The 16,873-nt window shown below is 45.0% G+C and overlaps 2 protein-coding genes across 6 annotated transcripts in view; one reads left to right on the forward strand and one right to left on the reverse strand.

Moving 5' to 3' along the window:
* The window catches only part of KANSL1L (KAT8 regulatory NSL complex subunit 1 like), a 57,060-nt gene extending 50,012 nt beyond the window's left edge, over positions 1 to 7,048 (forward strand). For all 3 annotated transcript variants that reach the window (XM_082285165.1, XM_082285167.1, XM_082285166.1), the window contains exons 12-15: positions 4,163 to 4,275; positions 5,771 to 5,924; positions 6,516 to 6,818; positions 6,912 to 7,048. In XM_082285165.1, the coding sequence (XP_082141291.1) occupies positions 4,163 to 4,275; positions 5,771 to 5,924; positions 6,516 to 6,764 (516 nt within the window). In that variant the 3' untranslated portion in view covers positions 6,765 to 6,818; positions 6,912 to 7,048. The remainder of the gene's footprint in view (positions 1 to 4,162; positions 4,276 to 5,770; positions 5,925 to 6,515; positions 6,819 to 6,911) is intronic.
* A 311-nt stretch (positions 7,049 to 7,359) lies between these two features.
* Positions 7,360 to 14,808, reverse strand: RPE (ribulose-5-phosphate-3-epimerase). Of its 3 annotated transcripts, none has more exons than XM_082285170.1 (6): positions 14,680 to 14,808; positions 14,470 to 14,549; positions 14,251 to 14,390; positions 13,526 to 13,660; positions 13,281 to 13,367; positions 7,360 to 7,485 (listed from the first exon to the last, which is right to left on the reverse strand). In XM_082285170.1, exons 1-6 carry the CDS (start codon positions 14,799 to 14,801, stop codon positions 7,480 to 7,482), a joined length of 570 nt encoding a protein of 189 aa, XP_082141296.1. In that variant the 5' UTR covers positions 14,802 to 14,808; the 3' UTR covers positions 7,360 to 7,479. The 3 variants fall into 3 exon arrangements, with proteins under 3 accessions (XP_082141296.1, XP_082141295.1, XP_082141294.1); XM_082285169.1 differs by lacking the exon at positions 7,360 to 7,485 and adding an exon at positions 10,925 to 12,855; XM_082285168.1 differs by lacking the exon at positions 7,360 to 7,485 and adding an exon at positions 10,925 to 12,859.
* Between the last annotated feature and the right edge of the window lie 2,065 nt (positions 14,809 to 16,873).

Below are 16,873 nucleotides of genomic sequence, written 5' to 3' on the forward strand. Positions count from 1 at the left end.
AATTCCACACACAGGAGAACTCTTCTGCAAGGATATTTAATTAAACCATTTGGAGAACAACTAATAAAGGTAGCAATGGCACACTGCCCCTTGAGCATTTACTGTTCATTGCTCTCTTTGTCCTGGTATCTGGGGGGGAGTGAAGAATTTCAAGTGATTTGCATTCAGGGCTTCAAGACTTGCTTGCTTGGACTCGGTGGATTTCTTGTTTAGATTTCAGATCCCATAAAGATGACTTGTCTCGTGCTTTTAATGTATTTTGCTGAAGGGACTTCAAGGTCTCTCTCTGAAGCTCATGGGCTAATGTCTGAATTAGTAGCCTTCCCAGTACATTTGTGTTTGGCATGACTCAATCCTGTGTGATTCATTCTCTGGCCAGGAAATAACTTAACAATGCAGCAGCTTTGCCTCCCGCTGTGGCCCACTGCTTCTGTATCATCTGTCAGCTGCTGGGTAGAATGAGGAGGAGAGATACTGGACAAGAGAAAAATGCTAAAGATCTGGTTTGTGTAAATTATCCTTTACCAATTTCCCCCTTTCTTTTGGGATCACGTTAATTAGTTTGGATGTTTTTCAGAGTACTGAGAAAAGGTGATTAATCGTAATTCTTCAACTTCCTTTAGCTTTGAGCCAAGTTACATTTGCTACTGAGTAAAAAGACATGAGGAAACAGCACCATCACCTGTTGGCATTTTCTGCACTCACGCAGACACTCTTGAAATCACTCCATGTGCTAAAGTCAAGGCAAGCTTCAGTAGGTCATTCATCTAACACAAGGGAAGGCAAAATATACTTTCTGCTTTTATATAAAATGCTCTTTATTTCACTGCATAGCAGCCTGTGGTGGTGTTGGAAATGACACAACTTTAAAATTTTTTTTGTGGTACTACATAATCGTTTCTTTACTTCTCTATCTTCTGCATAGCTAAATTTAAAACTTCAGAGTTGTCCTTGTGTCAAGCAGTAGTCAGGAATTTCGGCCACTGGATAACCTCTTCCTCCTCCTCCTCCTCCTCCTTCTTCTTCGTCTTCTTCTTTGTCTTCTTTTTCGTCGTCTTCTTCATCGTCGTCTCCATCATCATCTTCTTCACTGCCTTCTTCTTCATCGCCTTCGTCTTCTTTGTCTTCCTTGTCTTCTTCTTCTTCTTCTTCTGTCTTCATTTAGAGGCTTTCAATGCAACAACCTGTATCCATGCAATAGACCTGCACCCAACATTTACTAAGTTACAAAAAAATGCGGGGTCCCCAATTTGTCATGTTCCACATGAGCCGCACTTCAAGGATGGAATCTCAGCACTTGCTGGGAGTCAGGCAGATTCATTGTTTCTTTGAGAACAAAAAACTTACCTTTTGTGGGTGCATTTTTGTTTCTGGAAATTTTGCTCTATAAGAACAAAATTGGCAATGCAAAAGTTAATCTGCTGTCAATGTCTGCTCTATTACTTGCTCTAAAAATACTTTCTGAAAATAGAACATTTGAGTTTCCTGGTTTGCATGTATGAATTTGCAGTCTTACTGTTTTAAGGCATGGGAGGGTGTGGCACAGGTTTTCCCGTGTTGTTTTGATTTGTTTTGTCCAGGTTAAAGTTTCTGGAAAGGCACAGTTGTAACATTTGAGTTTATTTTGTAGTTGTTTTAGTAATGACAAGTTCTTTGGAGTAATTCCTTGTGCAATTAGTTTTGTATAAGTGTTTTCATGGCCTATGACTCAGAGTTTCCTGTGGAGCCAAAGAGTGAAACACAGATTTTGTTGTTTTGAGAACCTTTCAGAAATATTCCTGGTGCTATTCAACATTAATGCACAGTGTATTGTAGTTTCATGGGGGGATCCAGAGCTTATTTTTCTTTGGGTGAAATCATTAGACATGCCTCACAAACAGGCCTTCCCCATAGTCTTTTCTCTCAACATCACTGCCAGATCCATCCACTGAGGAATGACACTTCCTTTGTCCTTTTTCAAACTAACCTTAGTGAGGAAAAATCACCAAATTTCTCCCGTTACAGAACTTTAATTTAACCTAAAGCTGTTAGAGGAAATACATAAAGCCTTACAAAGCTGGGGAGGGGCAGAGGCTGTACTGAACCAAGAAGAGAGACCTTTTATCTGACAACATGAAATTTTTATCCATAGAACAGAGTATAATTTTTAAATAAGAAAATTTAGTGTTCAAAAGAATAGGGTAAACTCATTTTAAATAAACAAGTGGGTAAATCTGCCATCACCAGCTATGGAAAACAAACGAGGCTTATTTCTGTATTTTTCAAAACTCTCTACTTGGAGAGGAATGTGGACTTTGATTTTTGAATGGCAGCTTGTTAAAAATGAAATTTCTTCCCAGCATGGTAAGTTTTGGCAATTTGCTAAGAAAAGCATTTTAAAATTCTTAAGTTTTTTTTTTTTTAATTATCTTTTGTTTCTACTCCAAAGGAAATCTGAGCACAGAAAAATCCTGAATTTTCCCCAAGGGAATAACACTTTTGTAGTTCATAAAATTCTCACTTTCATGCTATACATCATTGACCTTGGAAAGACAAAATGTGAACTGAGATGTAGCCCCATTTGGATGCTCTCCAAGTGACAGAGCTGGTGAATTTGAGAGAGAGGAGGAAGCCCATTAAGTTCACTTGCATGAAAGGAAACCAGCAGCTAACAAAGTGGTTTGTGTTTAACATAAATAAATAAAAGCAATGAAGGAGCCTTCAGCAAGGAGTGATGAGATGAGCAAACAAAGCAGCCTGTTTGTCTGAAGGCTCTTGTCGAGTGCTGGGCTGAGGAGGACCTGGGCAGCCACAGTTCTACAAATAGGTCTTGTGTCTGATTCCAACCAAAATGAAGCCTTTGGGATCATACTGATTGGTTGTGATACTTTGCCATTGTACTTTTTGCCAATGACTGTGAACCACCTTGGTGCTAAGAGACTTAATACAGGGATGGCTTCCACAGAACCATGACAAAGTGGAGCAGTGCCAGTGTCTTGATGGCACTAACTGGCACTGCAGTGAGGACTGTGCATTTGGTTCTCTATTTTGTAGGCTCAATTGGAAGATTAATGGTGTTACATGTACAACACCACTGAGGATTTTGCTTTAGAAAAAGAAATGCAGTTTATTTTCCATGACACCCCACTTGTTAGTATGATCCTTGTCTAGGACTGATCTGGCAGTGCAGCTTCACAGATCGTGTGACCAGGAATGGTTCTTTCCAAGGATTTCTCAGCTTTTGAGTTAGGACTAGCTGGCATAAACTCCTTGGCTGCAGCACTCAAATGCTCCTGCCAACCTCAGCTTTTTAGGTGAATTTTGAATGGTTTGGAGCACTTTGAAACAACTGTGAGCTGTACTGGAGGGGTCCAGCCAAGAGCTTCCCCTGCCATCGGGGAGTGAGGGGGAGGGGCGGCAAAGTGCTCCTTGGCCAGCCCTGGCTAAGGAACAAACTTCCTGGTGTGTTGCCGTTGGAGAAACACAGATGGTACTTTCACAGGGAAGGTCGGGTGCAATAGTTACATCTTTTACCTAAAAAGCTGGCTCTTGTTTTACTATGAGCGGGTAAAGTACTTGCATTAAGGCTGGTTTAAGCTGTACTGGGGGTCATGGGTAAGAAATAGTCTCTTCAAAGCAGAAGCCATTTTCTGCTTGGTTTTGCATCAGGAATGTGGCACCTCAGGTTCGCCGACTTCCTCTCTGTGGAGTTATCAAAGTCCTTGGTGATCTCAAACCTATTTCTCAGTGCTTAAAGAGCACCTGGCAAATCCTGCTGCCTCCCAGCCGCCTCCTAAAGCAATCTCTGGAAACTGTTGGAATTTTTGCCTGTCTTTATTATGTACTTCTAACACTGCCTTGATTTGCAAATGAATACCTGTCCTCTTAATTTTCTGCCTCTCACCATAGAGAAAAATGTGTTAGTTGCATGGAAAGTGTGTAATTTCTATATGCATTCAGATCAACCACAGACATGTAAAGAAATAAAGCTAATGTGACAGCATTCCATACACCAGAGCTCTCGTAAACTGAATGCATGTAAGTGTGCTTTGTAGTGCAAGCATGCATTGTGTTGCCTCTTCTTGTTTGTTGAATAGACCTTTGCGGAATTATATACAATACTGGCTGGTGTTGTTTTTAGTGATGCTCATGACAGCACAGCTCTCCCTGTGTCTTGTTACAGATAGAAGACCTGTCAGACAAAGCTTTTTCCTTGCGTCACACAAAGTACGAAGAAAGAGAGCGTGCGAGGTGGTCACTCTGGGAGCAGAGCCGCTGGCCCAGGAGGAACAGCAGGCAGGTGTATTGGCTTTGATAAGAGCCTTCCTATTGAACCTGGTGTGGGTTGTAGTACAGCAATGTCAGAAATGTTGTCACAGAGAAGTTTGAAAATGAGGGCACCATTCATTAATTAACTCATCAGGGACAGTACCAGGTATGTTTGACTTAGTGGCTGGAAAGGGAAGGCAGTGCTGAAGCATGCATACTAACAGAAATTGGGCATGTTAGTGACCTGGCATAACTAAACAAATACCTTCCTCCCTCACTGAACACAGAGCTCTGCTAGACTGTGCCACTCCCAGTTACTATGACTTTAGCCACCCAGTGTATCATGAGTCCCTCTTCCCTCGCCTGACTCAGATGAAACTCCACAGTGTTCAAAGATGTGTTACTGAAGAGTTCTGGGCTGTGCCAGGGGCCTTACACTTAGAAAGTCATTGTGTTCATTCTCACAGGCTTGCCATCTGGTGCAGAACTCATCAGATTTAAACAGAACCACTAAAAGTCTTGCAAAAAGTAGTGTATATCAGAACAAATGTCATAAAGCTGCATTTGCAGTTTGGCCCTGAGACAATGATTCCCATAAATCACTTCACAATCTGCCAGGACAAAAAACAGCCTATAAATGTTGGGATAACTTTTTCTGCTATTTATCATATGCTTGTGTCTACTCTTGGCTGAAAGTGAACCATGACACTAGGAATAAATAGTCAAAGATAGCTTTTTTTAATGCAGGATAAAACTAGAGCTAAGCCATATTGAGGAATCCTGTTAAGCAATTTTGAACATAAACCTCACAACTTCAGAAAGTGTACTGAAAAGTAAAAAGTTCTGTATGTGCCTTAATTTTGAAACTGTGAACTCTTTGGTAAAATCTTAGTGCTTGAATTCAGAAGTAAACTGCTCATTGACATGAGCAAGGTCAAGCTTCCACCTGGCATTTCAGATGCATGCCACTATTTCATATCTAGTTTAAATTTCTATTAGAAGTAGGTCAAAATTTTTAGTCTTACTACATTTTTGATTGCTTTGGACTTGAGTCCAGAGCAGAAGTGATAAGGGAGAGCCCAAGGACTTGTGTCTCAAGTTGCACTGGCACAGTGCTGACAGTGCAGTTTGGACCCCCCCCACTGGCTCCAGTAGGTGATGCTGCTCTCCCGAGTGGAACAGCCTGTGGCTCACTGATTCCTCTTGTTCAAAATCACAGTTCTGGTGAGCCTGTGGAGCAAGATGCAGGAGTGGGACCAGTTACTATCTGTCTGCAGCCAGAGTGTGCCTGTCCCACCCATTTTTATCCACTTAGTTCCTCCACATAGTGCTTTGCTTTGGCTCCAGCCAACAAGGTTGTCAAGAATCACACCAGTTTTCCTCTGCTCTTTTGGTTTAAACAAGCAGAATGGAGGCAGCATGTATGAAGAAACTGAACATCTGAAAAGAAAATGTGAACTGCTCATGGCAATGTGAAAGGGCAGGGAGTAGCTCTTAAAACTCATTTCTAATTCTGCACTAGATCTTACAGCAAAAATGCTGATGGTCGACACAGCCAGGACTCAGTGCAGAAAGACCATTGTGCTGCTGACCCTGCTCCTGTCCCAGCTTTGGAAGCCTGCAGCTCTGTTTGTTCAGGGATGGCACCACTCTGCAGGGAGAGCCAGGAAGAGAAGGTGGGTGCTTCCAATAGCTTCCAGGTCTGGTCAGTTCTTCAGTGACAACAAAGAAACCTGAAGATAACTCTCCTGTCTCACTGATCAGAATCTCAGGCTGTCACCTTAGTTAATGTGCACTGAACGTAGTACTCCTGTTTAGAACTATATTGCTGTGTTTTGTAAATTAATGCCAGATCTGTCAACAGGTAAAAGTTTCATTGCTCAGTACACATGGCACATGTTTTTGAGGTGAGTATGGAAGGACTGGGTTCAGGCTGGGGTTTTTTCAGGGGTGTTGGCCAAGGTTCCAGAGAGGCCTGGTCATTAGGGGGTCAGGTATCCTGATGGTTGGGCATTGTGGAAAAGAGTTTCCTTGCCTGTTCAAGAGTGGGTCTATTATTAGTTCAAAACCTTATGAAGCCAGCTTACATCTTGGTGCCTAGCAGTGTTATTCTTTATCTGAAGAGCCCTGCAAACACTGTAAAGAAAGACACTTGTTTGTTACTTGATAGGAGATGATTCTGTACAGACTTAATCAGTTCAGACTCAACTGAAATCCCTTTTTATCCTCTATACCCTTTTTCACCTCACTCCTACTCTTCCTTTCAGTCTGGGCTGTGGGAACTTCGAGTCTTTCCACTAAAAGATGAAGAGGTAGAAGCTTTACTGTGCCAAGACCAAGTAACAAATCAGACTGAAGTGTCAAGTGCAGCTTTCCCCAGTGACTCTCCCTGCACTCCAGGCACACTCACTGCATTGCCAGACAATGGCTATCCGCCAAGAAAACAATCTACCCAGGAGTCAGAAGACTGCAAAAGCGTTTGCCTGGGAAGCAACAGTACAAGAAAACAAAGGTGACAGGGAATAATGTGGTTCATTAAGAAAGCCAATTAAGGTGGAGAGAAGTGTAAGGTAAAATTTCTCGTTCACACAGCATATGACAGCACAATTCAAAACCTTTATGTTAGCTGCATATAATATATTTTCTTTCTTGCTTTGTAACAGGCAGGATAAATCCCAAAGGCAACACTTTCTTCTTCCTGAACCCCAAGAGAAAGTAATTATTTCAAGCTGGAAGTCTAATATTCCCGGTGTTGGGAGTGGGAGCACATAAATCGCTGGCACCATTCACTTTCTGTTGTCATATTGCCACATTTGTCAATAATCATCCTTTACTGTTTGTTTGTTTTCAAATGCATATCTGGTTCAAGTGGACTCTGGTGCAAGTGGACTCTGGTGCACCAGGAGATGCTGCGTACCTTATCCAACAACTTCAGCTGAACACAGAAAAACTACTTGAAAATAGTGGGGATAAGCGATAGCTTCAGATTATTTTCTTGTGTGGCATGACCATGGGGCAAAAACCTAACTGCATGTGTAAGGTAAGGGTAGGTGAGAACCAGCAGTTCAAACCAGGGGATCTGGAAGCCTCGCATCTAGCTTAAGTCGTGTAGTCGGCTCTCAGTAGTGCCAGGGCATGTTTCATATTGATGTCCTCAAGCAATAAGGTAGAAGTAGCCCGCTGCATTGCCATAGTCAATGTATCTCACACCTGGAAAGCAGTGTCTCTGCTTCAGGCCTGTGGGGAGGGAGAGACATGAAGAAAGAGGGGTCAAGTCAAATCAGTGACACACCCCATGGAATACTGTGCTTTGGCTCATCTTACTTCCTTAGTCCTTTGGTAGCTAATGAGGCTCATAATACTTTGCTTTAATATGTTAAAGTCTTGTTCCAATTTCTGTACAGTGCCTTGTAAGAGTCTAGTAAGTATGCCAACATTTGGTGACTAGCTGGAAAGGAAAAGATGATTGATGTCTTGAAGAGCAATAAAAAAAAAGCCCCAAAGCTTTCCATTGTGATTCTGGATAGATTTTTCATTTCCCAGTGTATTCACAGTGAGAAAACAAAAGCAAGTTGTTTAAACTTGCATCTAAATAGCATAGCTTGGAATGTATCTGCAATCCCAAGAAGTATTAACAGAGATTAAACATTGAATGTACGTATAGTCCATCAACAGGCAGATTTTCTGTGTAGAACAGTTGAAGGCAATTTAATAGGAGTCTCTGTTTTTTGTGCAGTTTTCTTCCATGTGTAATATCTGGAATGGCACTGGACAGATGACCCAGCTTTAGTGTCAATTTATTTTTTTGGTCAAAATTACAGGAAATACACACAGGCCATATGAAAACAGTTCAGTAAAGTTTCAACACTACGACCTATTGCTACATTGTAGTTTATTGCACATTCTGATTATTTTTTAAAATACTTTTTTAACACTGGTTTGTCTTAAACTTGAATCTTGCCTCAATGTCTGATACAATCTCTGATGCAAGGTTGTTTTTTTAATTAAAAGTTATTTCTATATATGTTGTATATAGTCTGAATTTGATAGCTTTTTAGAAGTGAAGAAGTAGCAGCAATACTTCCTCTTGGCACAGAGCCCTGCTTGGCCTACAAACCCACTGCACCTTTGCTGTGGTACTGATGCTCCACTGATGCTGTGAGGCCAAGGGCCCCCTCATTGCCTCCGTACAGAGCAGTGTGTTGCCCTCTCTCTTGCCCTGCATGTGCATCTGCTTCCAGGAAACAGTGTCTGAAAGGTTCATGTCTCAGATGTTCTGCAAGTCTTTTCCATACCCTTATCTACTCCGTAGGAAGCCTGATCTGACCAGCTCTCACCCAGCTTTGTTGTAAGGTATGGGCTTCCTTTGTTGTCTGATACCTGGGGCAGAGGGAAGAATTCTTGCACTTCAGGAGAGGGGACAGACTAAGTAAACCAGCCAGCCAGGCCATCTGCCTTCCATGTCCTGAGAATGCTGCCAGGAAATGGAAATACAATCCAGTTTATGGGAGGATTTTTCTTTACTGGACGGTGGAAACAGAAGGGTGTTAAAAAGGAGGCCAAAGACCCCCTGTGTCGTAGGAGCTGGGTTATCCCAGTTTGGTTAGCCTGGGAAACTGCAGAGCATCGCTGCACTGCAGTTCAGGTCCCAGCCGCGGTGCCAAACCATCGTGTGGCTGTGAGGTCAGCCCTGGTGTGGGCTAAAGCAGCTGCTGGGTACCTTGCCCACTACAGCGGCTGTAGAGGCGGATAGTGGCCCAAGCAAGGGGAACCGTGGTTGCTGTGTCCTCTCTTGTATGTTCTTGCCAGCCCTTGTGGGAACTTGCTAGTGCTTCATGAGACAGCAATAAAAAGGGTAGTTAGGCTGAACAGGCACAAGACAGAAGCAAAACATCTGTTTTGTCATTACCCCAGTCCACCTCTGGCAGAAATCTTTTCTCCAACAGCTGCTTCTCAGCTGGCTAGGCCTGTGACAGCAAACTGTGGCTGCTGGAGCACCGTGCCAGAGCTGTTCCTCCTCCCACGGTGCCAGCACAGGGCTGTTACATGCAGTGGTGGTGCACAGGGCTCTGCCATCAGTGGAGCAGGATATGTGCGTGTGGCAGGCAGAATCCAGTGGGAAGCGGGGCCAGGAACAGGCAGCATTTCCCCCATCACCTGCCTGCCTCCAGCATCCCTCCATCTGGCAGGGCTGGGTGGGCAGTGTTGTGGGCACATGGCAAGTGAGATGCTTCTCAAGAAGCTGCAGACTTGTGCCCTGCCTTCTCTGTCTCCACTCTGTGTCTTGGCTCCAGACAGGGAGGCACCTGATTTTTCAACAGCCCCATTTCAGTACCGGGACAGGGTTAGAAAACTTGCTAAAACTTGCTGAACTCAACTTGACTCCACGACCAGCCGTCTCATTTCTCCCTATACTGCATGCAGCTGGAATCAGCACTGGTACTCTGGTTTACTGCCTGCAGCCCATGTCCTGGCACAGCTGGGCTCCCACCTCCATACAGTTCAGTTTTGCATGAATGCTGGCGTAATGAGGAAGCTATACCTGTTGTGGGAATGGGCTGAGGGCCAGGCTCATCCTTGAAGCCATAAAATGTGCAGAATCCCCTACTTATTTTCTTTCCTTTTCAAAGTTTTAAAAAGAATAAAACCCCCAACAAAATCCAACCTCTCTTTGGCTGTTAAGATGTGGAACAGCTGTTAGTGCTGCTCCTACTGCTGTGGCTGAAGGTATTACAAAGACTCTGAAATACCAAGTTAAAACATAATGCAGAAAGGCCCCCCCACGCATGAAAGTGAGTGTTTGCAGCTGCACAAAGCCATTTCCCATGTACTTTATTTACCGTGTTCAATCAAGGCATTTTTTAAACACCACTTATGTTCTGCTTCCTGCTGCTGTGAGGATTTAAAATGCTTCATCTCTGCATCCAGGATCTTAATGGAATGTAAGTAGAAATAAGAATCTTTAAACCCTACTAAAACTAAGCTCTGTGTGTGTCTCCTGTAGTGTTTTATCTCGCTCAGGGCTGTGGGCTGTACCACTCTGTGCAGCACATGTGCAAGCCCAGCATGACTTGGCTCTGTTGTTTTCATCCCGTTTTCCACTTCAGACAGACCTGTGCTGTCAGATCACTCTGGACCACTCTAGACCACGTGCCTCAATACCACAGGCTGTGCTCTCCCTTGTTGCTGAAACCTTATCAGAGGATTGCAGCATCTAATGGACCTGGGGTTTATTCAGCCCCGGGGAGACCATGCAAGTAGCTCTCTGGGTTTTTGTGTCAGCACTCAGTTCCAATCCTGCGACTCAGGGCTTGTTACTGAGCAGGACAACAGCCCCCAAACAGATCACTCTGTAAATGTATAGAGGTGACATATTGAAACAGTCTTAAGCATTAAAGAACAAGAATCATTCATTACTGTGACTTCATGGACATGGTCACTAACAGATTTGACCTTAGATGTGTAAAAGCTGCTGCAGCAGGAGTCACTTGCATAAACCCACATTGGTGGGATTCAGACAGAAGGAAGCAATTAAGTAATTTTACTTCGTGGGTGTAACGTCTTGCCCACATGACTCCTAACCCAAGAGTCAATGCAGGTGCAAATTTACCATCTTTAAAACAATTACAGAATTACTACAACCTATGAACAGAGAAAATACCATACGGTTCCACAAAGCCTAGTACCATCAATTAACTAGCACAGCTTGGCTGTTGCCCCCAAATTAATTAGGAAAAAAGCAGAAAAATAGTTTGATTACCCTTTCAATCCAGCTTACACTCAACTGCAGGAAGTTAGTATACTAGAGCTGTTGTCCTACTGCTTTCAACAGCATGAAAAGCCAGACTCCACATCCTGAACTACCATTTTTGTAGCAGCTGGTGGCTGTCCAGCCTGCATTTTAGCTACCAGAGCTGTGACTGTTTGTCCATGCATACATTAAACTCTATGCTGGTTCTTTCCAGAAGCATGGATAAGCTACTCTAACACACACCCAACAGCTCTTGGGACTATAGCCTTTCATGGCCAAGCTTGCTTTGGCAAACCTCTTCTGAAGTATCTCTCAGTACAACAGGTCCAGACAGCTCCATTTTTCTTTTGCTAGTTCCCAAATGGTGTTGCAAGTGGAAACAGGAAGCAACAATGTTTGTTCACCTAAACCACAATTAACCATGCAGAAAAAAGTGGCAGTTCAGCCATTTCAGACACTTGTCTAGTGTCTGAAATAGCCTTAGCTCCTCCTGCTTAGCAAGGGCAGTGGCTCTCACTCTGGGGCACCTCACAGGTCCCAGGCTCAGAAGGGCTGCACCAGCTCTAGCACTGCCTCAGCAGCTGCCAGGTGACACCTGCCTAGCTGCAGCTGCTGAGCCTCCTGGCCTGGCCCCCCAGGGCAGCAGACTGTTTGCAACCCTTCTGTAATTGCAACTTAAAAGGAAAAATACCACACAGAATACCATGAAATATTAAAGAGTCAACAATCCTAATTGTAGCCCTGGGAGACCTAAAAATGGCCTGCTTGGTCTTCTCTAGTGCACTGTAACTCACCTTTCACATGCCCAAACAGGCCAGGCCTGCAGACACAGCAAATTGAAGGACTGATAACTATTTGGTTCCACAAGCTGTTTTACAGACCCATCTCCAGGCATTTCAACCTACATATCTCTTCAGCAGGTACCATTTCTGTATGTTACCATCTTAATCACTTACTCAGACATATGTACAAACCAAGGAGACTGAGAGGCAAGATTAAGGTTTTGTTATCTGAAGAATATTAAAGCAACATTCTTCTGAGGAATTCCATCACTTCCAGGAATTTCAGACACAGCTGTCTTAACTGGCTGTTTGAAAGGTAAATGAGAAGATATTCCCCACTTTGTGATCTGGTAAAGATGCTGCACTGACTGATTTGATGCTTGACTTCTATAGGCCAGATACTTCCAATGCAATAGAGACAAAGGACAGGAACACTTCTACCATCACTGGGATTTTTTTTTAGCCCTCTTAAGCTGCATTTTCCTCGAACTTACTCCCAAAGCCACTCATTTGTGACAGTCATCTTAAAAGAACTTACCACACCAAGGAAGGGGTGTTTAATGCAGTAGTGGAAAAGTTTTGTAGGAATGCACAGATCAAATGACAAATACAGGCAGCAGAAGGCAGTTTGATTAAGAGTCTTCCACAAGAGAGATTCTTGTGGCGATGCTACACTCTTCTAGCAAGCAACAAACTGACTGTAGTTCAATCCAGTCAGTATTGTTGGAGGTTGTGCCACAAAATTAGCCTCCACAAAATCAAGAGACAGGTTCAAACCACTGAAAGACAGCAAGAATGTTTCCCACTGCTGCTTGCTTCATTGCAGCGAAGGAATGATTCCTCTGTTCAGCAGCAAAAAGTTTCTGTAGTTGGTGTTCATCCAGCCCTCCCTTATGCAGGAGAAAAGGGTTCTCCTGTGTGCCCAGAGCCTTCTGGAACACGGCTTGGGCAGGTCTCATCGATCCAGACTGCGTTTCTGGGCTGCTTCTGAACACACATTCCTGAGGAGGTTGATCACAGACCTCGGGTCTGCGCTCTTCATAATAGCACTGCCAGACACAATCATATTGGCACCTGCCTGGAAGACATCAAACACCCGCTTAGTCACACGGAACAGAGCCACTGCCTACAGCTTGCTTGTAAAACACTGGAGGTGGTTGTGAATTCTGGGCTGGTGTGCAAACAAGAGGGACACACATGACACACCTCTAACTACAATCCCAAGTCAAGTTCAGAAAACACAGTTCTTCCCCAAATAAATAATTTCTTCATCACATTGCTTCTATTTACACCAACATAAAAGAAACAAACTTCTCTATCTTAGGGCAGGCTACAATAGACACTATTAAAAAAAGATTAGACTTCAAAGAGATTTTGATATTAAATGTGTTTTACAGTTCCCTCTGAAAACTAAAAATTTCTCCTAAGCTTTATTTTCTGGGTGTTGATAAGTCTCTCAGCACAGTGACTGAGAATGCTGCTCTGTTGCAACCTCTTACCTCTGCGCATTTATGGATGGTGTCAGGCCCAACTCCTCCATCCACTTCTATATCCAAGGAGGGAAACTGTGTCCTCAGCCACTGAACCTGAGGAACCAGATAAAAAGGCAGGCACTGAGATCCACATGAGCTGCCACCCTACAGCTTCTTACAGATCTAGACAAGGTTTATCTACTTCACCACTATACTCCCTACTGTTAATTAGCTTTTAGCTCAATAAATAATGAAAGAGAAACATAGTTTACCTTTGGCATCATGTCTTCCATAAATTTCTGTCCTCCGAACCCAGGTTCTACTGTCATCACCAAAGCCATGTCTATCTGATTGGCCCAAGGTGCCAAGTGTTCAACTGTAGTGCCAGGCTTGATGGCCAAGCCAACCTGCAGGAAGGGAAGCCAAATCCAAGTGCACCTTAGGATTCATGCACCTCAGGGCAAGACTGGCCTGAGCTCAGTGCGGATTCCTAAGAAAATAATTACATGTCTGTGTAATGGCAGGAAGAACAGGCCTCTTTATTTAAAAATTCCAGATTTTCTTCACTAAAATTGAAGACTAGCTTCATGCACAGTGTGTTAGGGCTGCATGTGCCAATCCCTGACCACCTGAAGTGGAAACAATGAGTTTTTCATAAAATCGTGGAATCAAAATATCTTGAGTTGGAAGGGACCTACAAGGCACATCAAGGCCAACTCCCGGCCTTGCACAGACATCCCACCAATCCCACCCTGTACGTGACAGCGGTGTCAAAACGTTCCTGGAGCTCTGGCAGCCTTGGGGCGTGACCATTCCCTGGGGAGCCTGTCCAGTGCCCAACAACCCTCTGGGGGAAGAACCTTTTCCTTATATCTTGCCCAAACCTCCCCTGACACAGTTACAGGTCGTTCCCTCGGGTCCTGTCACTGGTCACCACAGAGAACCTGCCAGCAAGGCAGTTGTTAGTTAAGCAGGGCACAGTGTGTACTCCCCTCACCTTCATCCCATTCTCCCGAATGTCCTTTATCAGTGCCCCGGGATTACCCGTCGCTTCTAAATGGAAAGTGTACTGGTTTGCTCCAGCGACTGCCATGGGCTTCACCCACTGCTCTGGTGTGGCCACCATCATGTGCATGTCTGGAAGAGGAGAGCGAGCGGGCAGTGGGGCTGAGTTCCGCTGCCGGAGGGGCAGTGCCCCGCAGCCCCCGGCCCTTACCGAAGAAGGGCTCCTGGCCCAGCCGCTTGCGCAGGCACTCCACGACGGGGTGGCCGAAGGTGATGTTCGGGACGAAGTGTCTTGGGGCCGAAGAGAGAGACGCGCCCGCCCGCAGGTTACACCCTGGGCCGGCTGGCAGGGGAGGGGCAGGCCGTTCCGGCCGCCCCCCGTGCCCCCGGCCCGGCCGCTCCCACCCGCCCCCGGCGTTACCCGTCCATTACATCCAGGTGCAGGTAGTCGGCCCCGCAGTCCAGCATGCGGCTGCACTCAGCGCCCAGCGCCGCCAGGTCGCTATTAAGGATGGAAGGACCGATCCGACAACCCGACGCCATCGCTGCCGCCGCGGCTCCTGCTGGGCCAGAGGGAGGGCCGGCCGGGCAGTGGGAGGGCCAGGGCGGTGCCTTCGCCATCTTGGGGCCGCTGCCCCGCCTGCGCTGACGCAGCACAAACGGCTCCGGCAGCGCTGGCCTGCCCATGCCCTCGGGCCCAAACTGGAGGAAATAATAATAATAATAATAGTAATAACTCTTCTGTAAGTGATCTTAAGTTTCCAACGAAGTGTATTTTGTCCCCCCCAAAGAACAGCTCCAGCCTCATGCCGGGTAGAGCCACTGCCACAGCCCGTTCCCGCGGCACCCCCCACGCCAGGCCTGGGAGCAGATGGGTAAACTTCTAACAAGTGCTGTCGGTATCCCAGAACAAAACCACACATCGAAGTCCTTCGGAGCCCGAGAGACCGACCGTGTTACACAAGAGATTCAAACACAGAAGAACTCTGTCCGTTTCCATCGTTCCTTTGTATTTAATCCTCAGGACAACATTTGCATAAAATGCTGAGGCAACGGGACTGACTGACACATGGACAAGACGGGCACAGCCGGACGTTGCTGAACACGACATGCACTTAAGGCGTCTAACACTATGTAAAGCAGCATCGTTTGTTTTCACAGCAGAAATACACCAGTTCTGGTACAGAGATACTGGAGGAAAGCACAGACCAGCTAAAGTACTTTGTATGCCACTCATCAGGATGGCATTAAATGCAACTGGTACTACAGTAGAACAAACACATGGGAAGTTAGGCTGATGGGCTGACTTGTCTGTGCCATTTCTCAGCAATCATCCCACAGAACCAAAGCCAGCTGCCCAGCCACCTGGATAAAACTAAATTACAGATTACATCATTTATAAGATGCATTCATTTCTAGTAGGGTAGACATTAAAAAGAGGCATTTTATTCCTTGCTATGGCTTTCTATTGTGGATTCAGCTGTGACAGTGGAAACTTGAAAGTTATTATATACACTGAATTAAATGAAGTAAATCAAGTTATTTTGTCATCTCTAGAGTAGAGTACTGTGGGAAGGCCTCTACTTTTCATTAAGGAAAATGCTTCCTCATTTTCAGCAGAAAAGGTCACTATAAACTGCACCATGAATTCTGTATGTGTTGTGTCCCAGCTGTTTACTCAGTTCATGTCTGAGGCTTTCCTGCCCCTCAGACTGCCAGTGACCAAGCCTACCTTGGGACATGAAAATAAAGCTGTGGGGTTTTTTCTCATTTGTGCATCAGTGTTAATAATAAAACTTAACATCTGGAATTTAGCAATTCTTGAAGTGACATCTGAACTAGGAGCTAATCTAAAGCAGCATCCTACAGGTAGCTGGCACAGGCTCCAGTGCACTAAGGAGGTAAGAAGCAGTACAGCATGTTTTGGTCAGCAGAGGAAACAGTTTGTCATCCAGGACATCCATGGGGACACTGTCACCTCCACCTAAACACCCGTCGTACAAGACCAGGTACTCTTTGGAGCTGCATTAGAGCACCACCTGTACATTATATGGGCCCATATAGGTGGGGGCTATAGGTGGTGTACTATAAAAATAGTTGCCTTTTCAGGCCTGCTTTTTCCCAAGATATGCTGAGATTCTCCATCTCTCACCAACAGAGTGGTAGCAGAACATGCTCAGCACCTGGGAGAAAGGTGGCCTTTGCTCTCTTCAGAGGTTTAACGTGAGTGAGTTCCCTGCCCAGACTGGTGTGCACAGCTCCTGTCAAATGTGAGCATTTGGCAAATGCCAGGCAGTGCAGCCTAAGGCTCCATGGGCTTCGCAGGCTGAAACCTGCTGTCAGGTGTGTGGTTAATTGTCAAAGCCCTAGGAAAACCTGTGTGCTGCACTACAGCAGCAAGGCAGCTGTTCATAGGGTAGTACTTCAGCTATTTCAGAGCCAGTGAGGAGTCCTTTCTTTGGAGATGGCTAGAAGGTATAATTTCCCTCCTTAGTAAGGCTGGTTTATGATGTGTGTGTCCAAACTGCAATCCCTCAGGAGCCATAGTAGTAATTAGTACATTTTAGATACTTTCAGGATGATCCAAAACACCTTCCTCTGCACAATAATGACAC

The sequence above is a fragment of the Coloeus monedula genome (assembly GCF_965178545.1).
Source record: "Coloeus monedula genome assembly, chromosome: 7".
Classification (NCBI taxonomy): Eukaryota; Metazoa; Chordata; class Aves; order Passeriformes; family Corvidae; genus Coloeus; species Coloeus monedula.

Bases quoted from the DNA above. Each gene is read 5' to 3' on its own strand.
- RPE (XM_082285168.1), bottom strand. From the start codon at position 14,801: ATGGCGTCGGGTTGTCGGATCGGTCCTTCCATCCTTAATAGCGACCTG. The intron at 14,391-14,469 runs GTAAGGGCCGGG...CTCCTCTTCCAG, and splicing joins GGGCCAGGAGCCCTTCTTCG to ACATGCACATGATGGTGGCC. The intron at 13,368-13,525 runs GTAAACTATGTT...CTGGTTCCTCAG, and splicing joins TGGAAGACATGATGCCAAAG to GTTCAGTGGCTGAGGACACA.